Source organism: Macrobrachium rosenbergii, chromosome 2, assembly GCF_040412425.1.
Source record: "Macrobrachium rosenbergii isolate ZJJX-2024 chromosome 2, ASM4041242v1, whole genome shotgun sequence".
Taxonomy (NCBI): domain Eukaryota; kingdom Metazoa; phylum Arthropoda; class Malacostraca; order Decapoda; family Palaemonidae; genus Macrobrachium; species Macrobrachium rosenbergii.
Genome location: NC_089742.1, coordinates 22,238,319 through 22,256,100, shown reverse-complemented (window position 1 = coordinate 22,256,100; position 17,782 = coordinate 22,238,319). Strand labels below are relative to the sequence as shown.

At 35.7% G+C, this 17,782-nt stretch overlaps 1 protein-coding gene across 2 annotated transcripts in view; it reads left to right on the top strand.

The window, feature by feature from the left end:
- The window catches only part of Usp5 (ubiquitin specific protease 5), a 50,792-nt gene extending 41,034 nt beyond the window's left edge, over positions 1-9,758 (top strand). For both annotated transcript variants that reach the window (XM_067113046.1, XM_067113051.1), the window contains exons 12-15: positions 2,156-2,315; positions 5,443-5,625; positions 7,167-7,392; positions 7,722-9,758. In XM_067113046.1, coding sequence (XP_066969147.1) covers positions 2,156-2,315; positions 5,443-5,625; positions 7,167-7,392; positions 7,722-7,899 — 747 coding nt within the window. In that variant the 3' untranslated portion in view covers positions 7,900-9,758. The remainder of the gene's footprint in view (positions 1-2,155; positions 2,316-5,442; positions 5,626-7,166; positions 7,393-7,721) is intronic.
- Positions 9,759-17,782: the final 8,024 nt, after the last annotated feature.

The window sequence follows — 17,782 nt, the reverse complement described above, 5'->3', positions numbered from 1 at the left end:
TACCAGATTCTGAATTTGGATTACTGTATACAAAGTTTCATTAATTAAGTACAGTATTCCTGATTAGGATTGAGATATAAAGGAATGTTCTTGGGTGCTATATTGTGGATTGCCTCCAAATGGGTGATAGTGCTGTTAGTGTACCTCATGCGGTTTGCAACCTCTTTCATTCATTTTACTATACTTCCATTAATGTTCTCTTTGTTCCATCTTACTTTCCACCCTCTCCTAACAATTGATTCATAATGCAACTGTGATGTTTTCTTCCTGTTACACCTTTCAAACCATTTTACTGTCAGTTTCCCTTTCAGTGCTGAGGGACCTCATACATCCCAGCGCTTGGCCCTTGGCCTAAATTCTATGCAGTATACAGTATACTGTAGGTGCAATGAGTATGGTTTATAGAAAAAACAGTGTTTTCATAACTGTTATGTTAGTGTTACTTTGATCAATATCTACCTAAATGTTTCACGCTGGGCATGAACATCATAAAGTTCTTTTAAGGCTGTTCCCACTAGTTAAAATTTACTAGTCAACAGCATAGAACAAGTGACCAAGATTCTACTACAGTTCTTCTCCATCTCATTTTTCAGTGTTGTTTCAAGCAGGTGAAACAACAAATTGACCAAATTTCACCTTAATAGGTTAACTTACTATGTATTTCAGGAAGTTTGAGTCATCATTTTGTGCCATATCTTTCAAACCAATCAATTGAATGGTATGGTACTTTAAAACAGTTTCTCACACCCTCCCCAAATTTTTTATAAAAAATTCCATGCCCACACTTAGATTTTAAAGACACTTTAAATTGAATTTTAGGACATAACCAAACCTAGCCAGTCAAGATTTACGAATTCATTCAGATAAGCACTCTTGGGGTATTTATCCCTCCCAAGGCCAAGGGAGCCAGTTGGGTGGAGTCACCTTCTACCTAGGGTAACCACATAGGTGATGACGTATCTTAGAGGTACCTGCTCATTACGGCAAGTCACCTGCTGACGCAATAAGGAGGTAGACAAAGCTCCACCTACATGAGGGTTTTGGGGGGAAGTGAGCAAACTTTCTCTTTCTCTTGGCCTTATTCCCTCCTATCACCGACCCTTCATTCCTTCCTCTCTCTCTCTCTCTCTCTCTCTCTCTCTCTCTCTCTCTCTCTCTCTCTCTCTCTCTCTCTCTCTCTCTCTCTCTCTCTCTCTCTCTCTCTCTCTCTCTCTCTCTCTCTCTCTCTCTCTCATAATTATTGCAATTTTCCAGCTGAGCAACGTAGGATGAAATGAGCTAACGACCTACATTGCTATACAGAATTTATGGGTTTCCAAAATCTTTGTAGGTGATGAATGAAACGTTGGGTTAAACAACGGATTTATCACTTGTGTATCCAGTAACTACACAGAAGGTTGTCTCGTCGGTGTTCAGAGTTATGGCTTACATGTTGAAGTGGTTATAAACTGTTCTGTGATTTTAACCTATTATTTTTTATTATTTATGTAGAACAGTGAATTTAGAATAAACATGAAATAAATTTTCATCACAAAATTATGCAGATAAAATGAAAACAATCACATTCATGAAGAAAGCAACATAAGCAAAAGGGTGTAATGACGTCAAGGAAGAGTAGGGAGAAGTTCAGTGATGGAGGCGAAGAGGAAAGTTTTGGGGTAGTGAGGAATTTACTATAAATAGATACTCAGGACAAGATCAGTAGTAACCAAGTTCATGTGTCCGAAAGCGTTAATCAGTTTGCTGGCTACCCCATCAAATTCAAGAGTAAAGTGCCTGAAAAAGCTGAATTTGGAAATTGAATTTATTGCTAAAATTACACACTAATTCATCATTTAATTTGAAAGTGTTGGCAAAAAACGATGACTCAAACTTCTTGAAATACATAGTAGTCATTTTCTTGTAATGGTACTAAAGTAGATCTTGGTCAAAATGGTCAGCTGCATGTAATTTATACAGTATTAACTTTGATGTCCACAGTCTACTTGATTTAATGTGGTAAACAAGTTTTAAATACTGTATTGCTCCAACTTTTTGTTGGTAGGTAAACGTATTTCTTCCCGACTGCCTGCCTACATTTTCTTCTAACAACTCTTTCTTTTTAGATCTCATTTCATGGTATTTGAATGGCCTTTTATTCCATGATGTTTTGCAGCTTGTAAAATTTGGTATTGGACAAGATTGGGTACCAATGAAGTATGATGTTTCAATCAACATGCCAGAGGTTTTGGACTTGACAATCTTGAAGGGATTTGGACTTCAGCCAGGAGAAGAAGAACTACCAGAAACACCAGCAGCAGCACCAAAAGCAAAAGGTTAGATTTAAAAGAGCACTGGTTAAAAATAGGACATTACGCAAAAACAATTTCATTTGCTCAACAATAATTCACTACATAATTCCTAATAATTTAACTGCTTGTATGAAACCCCATAACTGAGTAGAACATGATTAATCAATGCCAAAATATCAGGATTACAATTTAGCTTTCACAACAAACTCATTACTTCTTTGTAAGACCTAGATGCTCTATTCCTGGCCAGCTTCACCATACATGCCTTAAAAATCCCAGGACTCCAGGTAGCCAAGAGCCTGACTGTTATTTTGTACTGTGTTGTAATCTAAATTTTTTAGCTTGGCATTTCACTGGATATAATTAGTTCATTCCCTTTTTTTATTTTTCCAGTAAACTAGCATTTGTTTTTTTTAAGTTGTTGCCTTCTTTGCTAGTAAATGTAAAGAATTATGGTGAAATTTTAGATTGATTTTCATTGCTGGCTGATTGATTTTTCATCATCTTTTTGTCTCCATCCTGGATGGTACATAGTCAAAATTCTTTTAGTTTTTAGATGTTCATTTTGCTCTCATTTTGTTTGACTTCCTGGTTTTTGTGAACATAAGATTCCTTAACTTTTTGGTGTGAGATTTTTCTGATTTTTAATTCCATCAGTTTTCTTTATTTCATTATAAAACATTAAATTTTTACCTATGTTCAGTACAGGAACTTTCTAAATTTATGTATTCTTATATTGTCATTTGTTGATATTAGCCTCTTTCATTCATTGTAAGTAATGCTTACTGTAGATTCTCCATTTCTTTCTGAGCTTTTTATTATTGCGTTTTACTTTTTGCTGTGTAATATTAGTTCTCGTAGAGTAGGGCCCTTCAGTTTTAACCACAGAAGACTTGAGTTGTGTCGTGGGGGGCGGGGCCCGCTAACCCATGGACCAGTGATTTCTTTTTGCTCAGAGACAGGCGTGTAAAATGTGTGTCCAAGGCTGCAGGTAGTATTTCTGACTTCTTCCTCACTTTGTGCCATACCTTTCACTGTCAAGACTGTAGCAGCTTCCACATCCTCAGTGCTACCTTTTGCATCAAGAACACTCAAAGTGAGGAACATAGACTGCTCCAGTCTCGAACCTCCTGTCTTGCCTCCACAAAGGTCTCTGCTCCAGTCTCGGCTCCTCCTGTCTTGCCTCCACAAAGGTCTCTTTCCCCAGATGTCCCCTCCATTTCTCCTGGAAAGGATTTTCCTGTCTCAGTATCACTGCTTCTTCAGTCTAAGAGTTTGAGTCTTTCTCATTTCAGGCCTTCTGTGATTGCATCCACTCCTCCACATAATTTTTCAAGTATAGTTTGGATAAGACTTAGCAAATGCTAAATACACTTTTCAGTTTGAGAAAGTATTTCATGCTTTCTCTTTGGTTTAGATGCACTACTATAATTAATATAACTGTTTTGGGGCCTATTACTAAAGAGACTGATATGTAGTGGCAACATGCTTTACAGTCTTTATGCACTAGGTAGGCAGGTGGAAACTTATGAAGGGGGAGGCAGTGTTACTGCAATGTCCATTAATTTTAGCTGTTAATTTAATCGGAAGTGCAGTCTGTTTATTTATTTATTTATATATATATATATATATATATATATATATATATATATATATATATATATATATATATATATATATATATATATATATATATATATATATCCTATTATAGTATTTTGTATATTAGAAGCTCATTTTAATGATTAATCCCCCCCCCCACTTCCCTCCTGCCATAACTAGATCAGAAAGTTCAAATTGTATGTATGTTACTGAAAGGGTTTGTGCCTAAAATTTTTCATATGCTGGGAGGGTAGTAAAGAATTTCCACCATAACTTTGATTTTTCACAAGTCAGGCCTAAAATAGGTGGGGTAAACCTGTAGTATGTGGATCACCATCTGGCTCAACTTGAAAGATTTTATGCTCTATCCATAATAAAGGACTGAGGTTTTGCACTGGTCCTGCTAAATTTTATCCATATATATTGTTACAAGTAGAAAGTGATAAACCCCACTGTCTCAACACTTCAACTTGATAATTTTGTCATAAATAACCATCTTCCAACATTCCTAGTTAGAACTAGTCTTTTCAGTGAAACAGTAAAAAGGAGAATTGGAATTCCTCTGGTACTAGATCTTTTTCCTTCATGGACTACTGTACTTACAAGGACTGAACTTGTACACATCTGTATTATTTATTTTAAAAATTATGCATATACTCCAGCACCTCAAAACAAAAGAACCATTAAGTTGCTGTAGTTTTACTGTGCCATTTATGCTGAAGGCTCTAAATCTCCATCAGGCGTGCATGATTTTCTGCCGTATAGTGTAATAAAACAAAATCAGTTCTCATTACCTAATTCACATGAGCATTATGCAACAGGGTCTATAGTTAAGATGATTAAAATTGTGCCACCACATTGTTGTAAATGTCCTTTTGAACTTGAAATTAAGTTTGCTTTTCATGAAAAAGATGAAGCTGTGGTAATTACTGAAATGTGCTGGATCCCTGTTCAAATTGGCAGTAAGGAACATGAAACTGCTGATAGAGAAGCAAAATCTGGAGTTACTGTACAATGACCAGTTCAAATGTAGCCATTCCTGTTAGTGATTTTCAGTAAATGGTAGGTTTTTTTGGGTAATGAATTGGATAATAAGAGATCAGATTAGTAATTGGATTGTGCATTTCTGTTACAAACAAAAAGGGTTGCCAACTTGCCACACTTAATAATTTTATCTTATCTTCAGATTGATCACATCCATTTGACCCATGTAAATAGCCCATGTGACAAGGCCATATACGTTCAGAATTCAGGTCGTTACTATCAGTTAAACATTTTTCATGTTAATGTCAAAGTTTTAGCCTGTAGTTTGTCTTAAAATAAATGTGTAATGGTAATAAAATCTAGGTTTTATTACAACAAACCTTTTAGGCCAACGCCATGTGCCCGGTAATTACAGGATGTTCTATCAAAATTTTTATGAACTATTTGTATTTTGAAGAGAATAGTTCAGAATCATCATCACTTTGCAAAAGGGTGGTGGTTTGCTTGCTAAAATAAGAATCATTTCAGGGACCTGTTAATGAAAACTTTATTGTATTTATTTCAGAACCAGAAATAGACACAGCTGTAGTGCAGCAGTTGACAGAAATGGGATTCCCCTGGGAGGCTTGTAGAAAAGCTGTCCATTTCACTGGAAATACTGGATCTGAGACAGCTATGAACTGGATCATGGAACACATGGGAGATCCAGACTTTGGTGAGCCTCTTGTTTTGGAGAACAAGTCAACAGGTATGTATTTGTTCATTTTAGGTTTGTTAAAGTCCTTTTTCTTTTATTCTGTTTAACTCCTATGTTTAACTCCTTGGTAGAATAGATAACACACATCAGTTTCTTTATGATAACAGTGAGTAAATAGTTCAAGTTATGTTGTAGATTATAGACTATATTTGTGTAAATGAAAATCATTTTATTATAGCAGGATAATAATAATTTCTACAGGTGGGTTTTGGGCTGATTAATTGCTTCAAGATTTTCCATGTCTGTAAAACAAAATCACAGAATTTAAGTAAAATGGAGATGCATGTGGCTAGAAGGAGGAGTTTAAAGGCAGGTGATGATGGCAAAAATGAAGAGATGAATAGATTGGAATTAACAAATGAACATGAACTGTTGGATGTTGGTATAATAAAGGGACAAATAGAGTATATAATAGGTTAAGATGACCCTTAGAAGCAGTAAAATGCAAAGGCCTGTGTTCCATCTAGAGTAACATGTGATAGAGTAAAATACAAAAATCTCACAATAGAAGAGATAGGGCTAAAAATAGCCGTACAGTAATGGTATACAGTGGAAAAGGGGATGCCCTGCATTGTGGAAACCTCAGAGAAATTAAATTTCTTGAGCTTGGTGTGACAATATATGAAAAGATTTAGGAAGATATGCTGAGCAGCATTTTAATTTGGTAATTGTCATGGTGACTCACATGAGTGATTCTATATTGAAGGCCCTGCCAGCTGGCAGGAATTGGTCCTCAGTGGTGACAGCACTCTTCTCTTAACAGTGTCAGAGCTCATGTGATGTTCCTTTCCTTTGGCATATATTCATCTCATGCTGGACCTCTTGATAATGTTTTGAAGAAGAGGAATATTTTTTGTTGACCACTGCAGATTCTACTTACCCTAATCCTTGGATCTTTTCCTTTATCTGGAGCCTTTTGGTCAAGAAGCTGAGAAGCAGATGTGCATGGCCAACTGGCAACTATTTTCAACATGGGCAACTTTTCTCAGATTTTTGTTTTGGCCTTTTACATACATTAGTCTGTGAAGAGTTTTTTATTTTATCTTTTATGAGGCATTTTTCACCAAAACTAAGGATGTGGACTGCACAAATAACAAAGAAAGAACTTTGTAAGTTACTCTAGATGAGTGTGAAGTTAGGCTGAAGCCAATGCTTCACATGGGGCCAGCATCAGCCATCAAGTTACTTTGTTTAGGTAGATTCTGTGCAGTTCTCACTACACCAGTAAATTCAGGTTCTGTTTTTCTGAACTTCCTGAAATTTTTTTAATAAAATTTCCATCAGCATGTAGTGAAATCTGTGCAAGTAAATCCCACAATATTGAAGGGCCAACTGTATTGTAAATTAACTCAGTGAGACAGCTCAGTAAATGACATTTTTTTTACAAAGTATGAGCAAAAATATTTCCTAAAAAAAACTTTGCTGTTGATTTGTTGTATGTCAGCATGTATTTATACTGCCTTGATTATTAATTTTTCATAACTGAAGTAATTCCTTTATTAAGCTTGATAGTAATGAACCCATCATTTCAGGAAGCAGTGATTTCACGCCAAATGAAGAAGGCTTAGGAATGCTGATGTCTATGGGTTTCAATAAGGAACAAGCCTCTCTTGCTTTGAAGGAAACCAGCAATAATTTGGAAAGAGCTGCTGACTGGATATTTTCCCACCAGCATGAGCTAGATGCTCTTTTGGCAGCTCAAGCAGGAGCATTTGTCCCTCCTCCTCAGAAACCCAATTATACAGATGGTACACCCAAGTAAGTATTTAAAATACTGACTATAATTGAATTAATTGTCTGTGTAGTTTTTTCTTTGATGATGTTTGTTTTTCAGGTTGTTTGGAAAAGTAATTTGATATTGAAGCCCTTAAGTACAGTATTCATACTGTGGTAGATACAATACAATTTTATTAATTATTATACATTTGGAATTTTATTTGTATTTAGACTGATAAAAAATTTTACAAAACCAGCTAAGCCATTTTCATTAAAAAGATTTAATGCTGTCAGTAGAGCTTACACCTGTACTGAAATTTGCCAGAGAAATTTGCTGTGTTAATAGTATTTCTCAAATTTTCTCATTTCAGGTATGAACTTACTGCATTTATCAGTCACATGGGAACATCTATTTTTGTTGGCCACTATGTGTGTCACATAAAGAAGGATGGTGAATGGACCATTTTCAATGACAACAAGGTCTCAAAATCTGTCAATCCACCTTTAGATTTAGGGTATATATATTTATACAAGAGAGTATCGAATTAGTGGTCAGTAATGTCATGATGTTAAGAATGGTGTGATGTAGAAAAACTTATTGAATACCTTTTATAAAAAAAATGAAGTTGTGTGATTGTGAAACATTTTGGATAAATTCATAGACAATTTTCTGAATGATAGAATGTGTGGAACTTTTGATCATTGCCTCTTGCCTGTGAATGTGATCCTTTAGAGTAAAGGAATAAACTTGAGCAGAATGGGAATTAAGAAATTATATAATCGGATACCTAGAATTGCATTGCCTTATTCAGAAGGTAATATTCCCACGTTTTACCATTTGAATCTCTCTGCAGGGATGAACACTGCATAGAATCACAATGTCTTGAGAAACTTTTCTTTATTCAGCTTATCTCTTAGAAATTAGGAGCTTTTGGGACCATCTTAAATTATTGTTTTCTCTTTTTTTGTAAAGAGTTTCCTGTAATCTAGTACCAGAAGACTTATGCAATTAGATCACTGATATGTTTACAAAGAGGCCTTATATGTTCTGTATTAATATGCAACTGTAATAATACTTGGTCTCTGGACTGCAAAAATCTCTGTCCAGAAAACTTTTATTTTTAACTTTTTCTTGATTAGTGATATGTCATCTTTTTGTTTTGAGTAAGTTAACCTTTGTTAAATTGAAATTTATCTTCAGTGCTGGGAGTTGGATTCTTGGTTAAGTGGTAACAAAGGTTTGAATCAAACCCGTTATTCACTTTGCCGTAATTTATTGTTGTGTGTATATATGACTTCAGCCAAAGTGGCCAATAGCGTAGATGATATAGTGCAGTGAATTAGTCTGGCATTAATTTCATAAGGCTTTGTAGAGTGACTTAAAACTTGAGCTTGTTTATAGCCTAAAGCCTTTTACATTATATCCTTGCCAGATAACATTTGTTTAAAGAATTTGCTTTGAAAGTTTTAGCAAGACTGAATCCAATTTATTGTTAACACTTATACAACCACTAATTAATCTACAGTATTTATAAGGCTGAGACATATAGCATTTCCAGAATCTTTCTGGTGACCCCTATGAGATTCTAAAAGTGTGATTCACTGGTCTCGATTTACAATAATTCATAATTTACTAGCTGAGATAAATGTTGCGTGGGTGACTGGTAGACATCTCTTTTTCTTCCTAATCTAACTTGACAAGCTGCTAATTTTTATAGTTTCCACCTAAATTTAGCCTTGCTAAGTGTTAAGTGCTAGTACACTTTCTCACAACATATTTTTTAAATAATTGAGCACTGTAGTTTGTACACAACTAACTTGAGTCACGTAAGGAAATTGTGAAATATATCTGCTGTGTCACTTTATGTTTGGTTTTGATGGAACATTTTGGATATTCAAGTGTACTAACCGTAGCGCAGTCATGGATTTTATAAAGTACAGAGTTCGTTAGTAAAAAATGTTTTTCTATCACATGTACATACAGGTATACATAGTTGAAGTGTGATGTACTATACCTTTAACCTCAGTGAAATGTACCTGAGTTCAGAGTAGTATTCTATGAATTGATATTCAAGTGGCATAAATTTATTTAATATGTACCAGTAACAGTTTAGTTCTCTTGATTAGTATTGTTGATGATAATGGAAGGCAAACAATTGTGCAGCCCTGTATGAAAAATTCCATTAACAGGAATAGTGTTTGTGAAAGAATGGTATACAGTATAACAAAATGCCTGATTACTTGAGGCACTGGTCTTTTTCTTGTATTGGGAAAACCTCCCTCTGCAGAAGACACCAATCTCTTTCAGGTGCCTGGGGAAGGAAATAGACCAAAATCCCTTATACTGTATAAAGTACCATTCAGGGATGGGAAGCAAAAAGTTGACAATATACTGACATATTTCCTCATTTTTGGTTTTTCTTGCTCCTACAGTAGTAAAATGTATGGGAAGCCAACTAGATTGCCATTTTAGTTGGTAAATGGATAGATAACTTCAGAGTTATGACATCTTCATCAAATATTGTTGCTTGTAGTGTTCTAAAATGCATCTTGGTATAACAAAAGGAGTGGAAGAGTTCTTAGAATTTCTTTTCAGAAAAGAAGGCAAAGGTCATAAAACATATTACAGGAGAAATATTTTACTTTGAAGTCAACAGGAGACTTTCTTTTACATCTTCAGACTTAGTACCAGATTACCATTGGACCAGGTGCACCACAGCATGCCACTATTGGACAAAGACTTGTGTCCAGTGAATGCCCTTTCAATATAATACTGAGCTCACAGTATTGCAAGAAAGAAGTAATACTGTACCTTGAAATCGTAGGAACCTCCTAAACTGAAAGAATTAACTAGAAAAAAATCTGAAGTATCTAACTAAAGGTTGCTTGAAAGCACCTCATAGTCAAAGAAAAGAAACCATTACTAATGTAGCATAAGTATCCATGATACAAAAAATAAAGATAAGTTTGTAAATTATTAGGTTACACCATCCCAGTCACAGCAACAACTAGAAGATATGAAGGTAAAAGAAGTCCAAGAGTATTTCTGTCATTAGGATTATTGGTAATATTGCCATTTTTAAAATAATTTTTGAAGTGAATTACACTTCTGATTGATTTGTGCAAGGTGTCGTCTTAGACCGACTTAGTCTTTGGTACCCTGTGTGTGTAACTGGAATTCCAAAATCGTAAACTGTAGAACAAACTCCCCAAACTCAACCACATCAAGCTTTGAAGAGAAATAATATGTGCTGGAATAAGTACAAATTGAAATTAGATCTATTCCACAATTCTTCAGAATAATGAAGAAAATGATGAATTTACTTCAAAGGGAAAAAGTTGTCTGAAGCTGTCACAGCCCTCACTTTGGGGCCCACCAATATGGGTTTCTCCCCCATACTCTTGCTGTGCATAAGGGTCATCAGAGGACAATTCTCAAAGTTTGAATTTCATTGCTCAGATTTATGTAGCTGCTGTAACTAAAGTAACTAGCCTTTTTTTTTTAGCCATTTGCCTGATCCTTTTTTTCCTCCATCTTATTTTGTCAGGATTGATTTTGAATGACAACCTTTGTACAGCAATGAATATGAATTTGATTGCTTTTAGACTATATATGTAGGAGGGTGAGACTGAACAGCATGCTGCCTTAGCTGTAAAAATTAACTAGTGACTTGGTCAAACGTTTTATATTTAAATTTATTCAAGAAAGTGGAATCTAGTAAAATAAAATATTTTACACAAGTAAATATAATTGGAACACAAAAATAGGAATGTAAGAGTTGCCTGCTGCTGACATGCATCAATTCATGAGTGTAAAAAATGAATGATACATTGTTTACTATAGAGAAAATGGGAGTATGTTTTAATGTGAGAAGTTGAGTGAAACTCCACTGCTTGTTAGTATCTGTGGATACTGCCAAACGTGTAGTACTGTTTATATATAGTTTTCAGATTCCAATACTTACCTCATTTGACAAAATGTACATAACAGACAATGTACACAATGGACAAAACTTATCGAATAGACTAAATGGACCAATATATCTGATAGACAAAATGTCACCAGTGCACCAAAATATGCATTGTTTTGCAACAGGGACCATTACCTAGAAAAGATTAAGAGACTGAGAACTGTATTATAGCACTACTTATGCAAGTTTGGAGATATTTACGAATACTCTAAAAACTGGATTTCAACTATGTAATTTTTGTTTTTATACCTTAGTTTAACCAGACCACTGAGCTGATTAACAGCTCTCGTAGGGCTGGCCCTTAAGGATTAGATTTATTTTACGTGGCTAAGAACCAGTTGGTTACCTAGCAACAGGACCTACAGCTTATTGTGAAATCCGAACCACATTATAGCGAGAAATGAATTTCTATCACCAGAAATAAATTCCTCTTATTGTTCATTGGCCGGTCGGAGATTCGAACTCGTGGCCAGCAGAGTGCTAGCTGAGAACGGAACCCACTCACCCAACGAGGAACTCTCAACTATGTAATAAATCAGTAGATACATACTCTTCGTTTTCTCTGTAGTAACCAGTGGTGTGTGATTTTATTTTTTCAATTCAGTGGCAGAAGACAGTTGCATGCAAAAAACAGAAATAAAATAAAAACTGAAAATGTTTGTGCATACCTCCAAGATGAAAAGTCAAGTATATATTTAGATATATCTACAAGGGGATCTATTTATGTAAAAATATCAACACTGCTTCATCTCAAGTAGGGTGGGAGTCCATCCTGAATGAAGTTACAAACCACCAGTGAAAGGTTTTGTAAGCTCTGGTAATTACAACTTCAGATGCCAAAGTAACCAAACTGTCACATCACTTGGCACTAGAGAGTAATAATGGACAACATGGCTGCCTTTGACTATTCTAAAGAGTGAAATCCATGATGTCCCCAGAAAAGAAAAGTACAGTATCACGTCCTGTGGCAAAAATTTAAAACAGTAGGCAAAGTTCTCAGAAAATTGAGATTTAAACCCAAAACAGAACTGAGACCCAATCTACCTCAAATTTGCCCATTTCCCTCCCTATTTTCGCTGCTTACCTAATTAACAGTGCAGGCCCTTAATTGCAGCTTTCATTGCTTGTTAAATTCATAATCTCAATAAGGGGCTTCCTTAATTTGGTCATAAAATCCTACTTATCCATCCCATGGGCTGTCGAGAAAAAAATAGACCGTTCTGGGACAAGGCCAACTTAATTTACTGCCTACCAACACTTGAGAAACCAATAACAGTATCTTTTTTTATCGCGTTGTGTCATTTATTTTCATCTGAGTTTGCACTAGATATTGAGCATTTATATAATTCATTTAGATGATGAGAAACTATGTCATCCTCATCCTACCCTGTTATCAGAACACTTTAACGTATGATTTCAATTCTTCTTTTACCATAATTTTTTTTTACTACAAATCATCCTTTACTTGTCATCAAATTTCAGTCCTCTCACTCATTAAACGTCCTCAGTGTTAGAAATGCAGAACAATAGTGTCAAGCTGTTTACCCAATGGTCTACCCTTCTGACGTGGTTTAAGGAAGATGTGGCAACTTTTCTGCCATATCTACACAATATCCCAACCTAGGTCAAGGATGACTCAAATCTCGGAAAACTGGCAGGCTCAAAAACGTACTACATGCTCGTAGTCATTTTGGTTTGACTATAGGGTGGCCCGTAAGAAAGTGTACCTTTGTGGAAAGCATGGAGAAATACCTGGCTGCAGTATAATAAGCCAAGTTTAAAGGATAGATTAAACACACCAAATCTTGATGAAAAAAGCATGAAGAGTCCCAGTCAAACAGACACACACCGTAGAGCGCATTGAAACCCTGTGGATTCACAAACCAAAAAAGAGAAGTAAATTTCAGGCAAGACCCAACTATGATTCACTTGATCCTTTCTTTTATTTAATTAAAACTGGTCAAGATTTCTGACATTGGAAATGGATAAAATAAATCATCATTGAAACTTTAGAAAACCTTTTTTAACCAGATATCCAAAACAGGAAATCCTGTAGAGGGAGTAGTGCTGTCAGTGCACCTCACGGGGTGCAATGTAGGCATTAGTAAAGGTTCTTTGCAGCATCCCTTTGGCCCCTAGCTGCAACCCCTTTCATTCCTTTTACTATACCTCCATTCATATCTTTCCTCCATCTTGCTATTCACCATCCCCAGTGCAACCTCGAGGTTTTTCTCCCGTTACACCTTTCAAACCTACCTACTCTTAATTTCCTTTCCAGCACTGAAGGACCTCATAGGTCCCAGTGCTTGGTCTTCGGTCTAAACTCTATATTCCATTCCATTCCAAAACAGGAAATGGCATTTAGACAAATAAGATAATGAAAATGGTCAGGTAAAACTACCGCCAGAAATCAGTCGAAAGTCGATCTGGCAATTAAAATCAAAATAACAAAACATGCTGTAAAGAACAGTATGAAGGGTAACTGTATCTACCACAACAATGATAAATGATAGATAATATTTTATCAAAATTTTTTCGTTGACGATATGATAACATAGAAAACTGTAAAGTCTATGATATCAAAGCGATAAAAACAAAAGAATTATGATTAAAAATAGCAAAGAAATACAACAGAGAGTCTTCCTCTGGATTAAAACTCAAGGCCAAAATAGAGAACTGAGACCTGAGAGTTGTTGAATTAAATTATTGTAGTGAATATGGCCACACAACAAAAATATAATAACAATAAATGTGCTCATTGCAGATCTGAATCACCATTTTGTGTCAAGTCCAGCCAAGATAAATAGAATCCCTATTCTATAGGCTATAAACAATATCGTACTAAGAATATTAGGCCTACTAGAGAAAACAAGATTGTCTGTAAGATAAGCAATGATGTAACTAAAAGTGATGTTGCATCCAAAAATATGACATAAAAAAATTAGCCAACCAACACACTGAAAGAAGAAGCATTGTGAATATTAATAAAGCAATCTAAACAATGGAGAAAATAAAAGAGACATGATGGAGGTACATCTGACTCGCATAAAGATATTCAATCAGCAATTAATAAAGTCACTAAAGTCCTCCATGAGGATGTCATAAATGTTTCATGAAAGAATAAAATGCATTTCTTAATACCAATAAAAACAGCCTAATAATTATTGTGTAATCAGCAACCTATTGATGACAGACAAACATAAATGAAAGGTAAACAAGAAACAAGACAAATTCCTTACGTGAAATAGTCCACCTAAAACAGAATCATGAAGAGACTTATATTGAAGCCCCCAAAATAACAGACAAGTGTTTGAAAGAACGTATAGTAGCGAAAAATACAACACTCATGGTACCAATACAAAAGAAAAACCATTCGTTCAAAAATAAAGAAAGAATAGCAAAGCAGTTTGTCACCATAATTTGATAACTCTTTCCCACTTTTTCAATCCTAATTATTACCCAATGGAATGCAAACTAGGATCCATAAAGGTGAATTAAAAAAGATGATATCAAAATATAACCTACCAGACAATACGATAAACAAATTAAAAACTACCGGATCAGTCTGTGAAAATTGTCAGGGAACTTGGAACAGTAGTTTAAGGCCTTGATAATACCATGTGTATTCCAAGGTCTTGCATTTCAGTATTTTACGATAACACCACATATTCCTGGCAATAGCTGTATGACCTTTGGTAATATGGATACGCAACCAAACGTGAGTTGTAGTACACCTGAATTACAAAATGTAAATTTAGCACCATGGCTACTATTATATCTCAGTGATTTCAATGCAGGTAACCCCGCCTAGAACGAAAAACTGCTGACAGACTTGATACAGAAATAGAGCAAATAATTGATAAGAAATTTGTGTTGTTTAAATGAAGATGTTAAAAACCGAAGCCAGTGGTTGACATATCTCTTTGCTCCACTCGTGTAATAATCAGATTTTGGTGGTATGCCTGGATGAATTACAATCATAATAGTAGTTTGATTTTCTTAAATTTAGGCCGTCAAGTCAAGCCTTGGCGCACTTGCGGCCATTCAACGCCAAGGCAGCGGATAGTTTGAGAGGTTGTACAGCGAGATTGAAGAAAGGAAGCGGGAATCCGGTAATAGTAAACTTAAAAAACAGAAACTTTGAATCACTCTTAACAACGTTTCTTTAATGCCGTACTTTCACAGCTTCCTTCACACTGAATCTTAATTCTATCATAAGCTCTTCTAGGATCTAAAAAAATCTGATGGGCTTACTTTGGATGAATTCTTTCGAATTCGTCACTTTAATATACGTTGAATCTGTAAAGAAAAACGAAAGTTCTATGACAACCTCGGCACTTGGTACAATGTAAAGTCAGGTAAAGTATCATCCCCAGTGGCCGGAGAGAGGTAGGCTATTGTCCCACCCCCCACCACCATGGAACAAACTGGTGGTGACCAAATATTGTCCTGATTTTGTTCTGTGCTTACTCATATCTTTAGCAATAAACGAAAAGTTCTAGAGGATTTGTTCTTCAGCAAACCAGGCAACAATCTGAACTTTTTCCTTCTTATTTTCTAATGCTGTTACCAAAACAATAATTTGATGAAAGAGAGAGCACGAGGCTATCAAATAGCGAAAAAGAACGATCTCAGTACGATGGATACTTTAATTTCTTAACGGAAGGTAACTGAGATCTCAGCAGCCTCGGCCTATATTCAGACCAAAATCATGCATCCGCAAGAATATTATATATATTTCAAATAAAAAAAAAAAACTTTGCAATAAGTTATGCGCAGTATTCTATTTTGCCCCTGTAAACCATTCTTATCATCTTATTTACCATATCTCTAAGCGGGCCTTCGACGCTTCTGTTTGACAGATTCATTTCATATGCATGGCAGGACCGAGTCGAAGACAATTAACTAATAACTTATCCTTTCCTTAGTTCTCATTTTCTGCCCTCAAGAGAATCTCCTGAACATCTTTCAAAAGCAACTGTTCCTCGGAGCTGAAGGACAGTCTTTCTTCCCATACGGAAGCCATATGACATACGCCTGACCCACCTCCCCCCACCCCTTTTTACATACTCTGAGATCAACCGTCATTAGAATGCTCTCTTAGCTAAGTGACTTTCCCCCTTCTTCCACAAAACTGCGGGACACTACCCAGCCTCTCCCAGGATACGTTTTCCCTCATTAAAAGGCAATAAGTTGGCCTGATTGGTAGGACATCTCTCTTTGGTTGCCCACTTTTCCCTTTGTTGCATATTATTCCGGACTGAGCTAGGAAAGGACGAACGAACACGTACACCTCGGTATTCAAGTAAAATTAAAATAAATACTTTTCAAAACTTACACAAAAATTAAGGCAAATCGCAGACACAATTGCACGTCTTAAAGGAAAGTATTTACGCGTTCCTTTAGCCGGTCCAAGAGAAACTTCATCCGGGAGGATGCAAAGAAGTCGGCTTCGTCTATTGCCGTGGCACAAACACTCTCACATTCCTGACAACGAGTTCTGCAGCTGAACTCAACCAAGAAATTTGTCTAGTATGGCAAGGTGTGAAACCTACTTTGTCAGGTGATCGTGGTAATTTGCAATGAATCTAACTGCTAAAAATCATTGTGATTTTCTTTTCAAAGCTTAAAAATAACGGCCTCCATCCCCACCCCCTACCCCCATCTAAAAAAGAGAAACCCATAATAAATAGGCTATACTAGTTAGGGAACACACACAGCTGGTTTCTCTTGATGCTTTATAATTCTGTTACCGTCTTCATCGTTGACGGCAATGTTACTCATTAAAACGTTCTTTTCTCCAAGGTCGCAGCCATTGCCCTTTCTCAGCTTTTAGGGCAACTAGAAGCCTTACGTAACCAGTCAAGTTATGTGCTCCAGATTTTGTTTTCGGTGTAAAACATTACATTTTAATCATTCCAGTATTACTCCGTTGCTGGCTGGCTGCTTAAGTTGAGTCAGATAGTCTTTTGTTGCCTTTTTTTCAGCCTTACCACCGGTTTGCGTGCATACAAATGAACATTTTTGTATGGAAGTAGCACCTCCTGCACAAAACCGAATTTTAATGAGTTTGCGTTTATATATATATATATATATATATATATATATATATATATATATATATATATATATATATATATATATATATATATATATATATATATAGAGAGAGAGAGAGAGAGAGAGAGAGAGAGAGAGAGAGAGAGGCTATGCATATAGTGCAAGAGGTAGTCCATACAAATTCAAAGCTTTCATCAGTATGCTATCGGTTAGAGACGAACTGACGCATCGTTTTGTCGAATTGCGCAGTCTTTGCAAAATATCCCTTTTCATATAATAAAATGACAAAGCGCGTGTGTCAACAGGCTTTTTCTGTTTGTTCATCTTAAGAAGATTTCAAGGATAATGGGGTTAAGTACCTCGACTTTAAGGTCTTCTCAACTCGTTCTCGACCGGAAAGA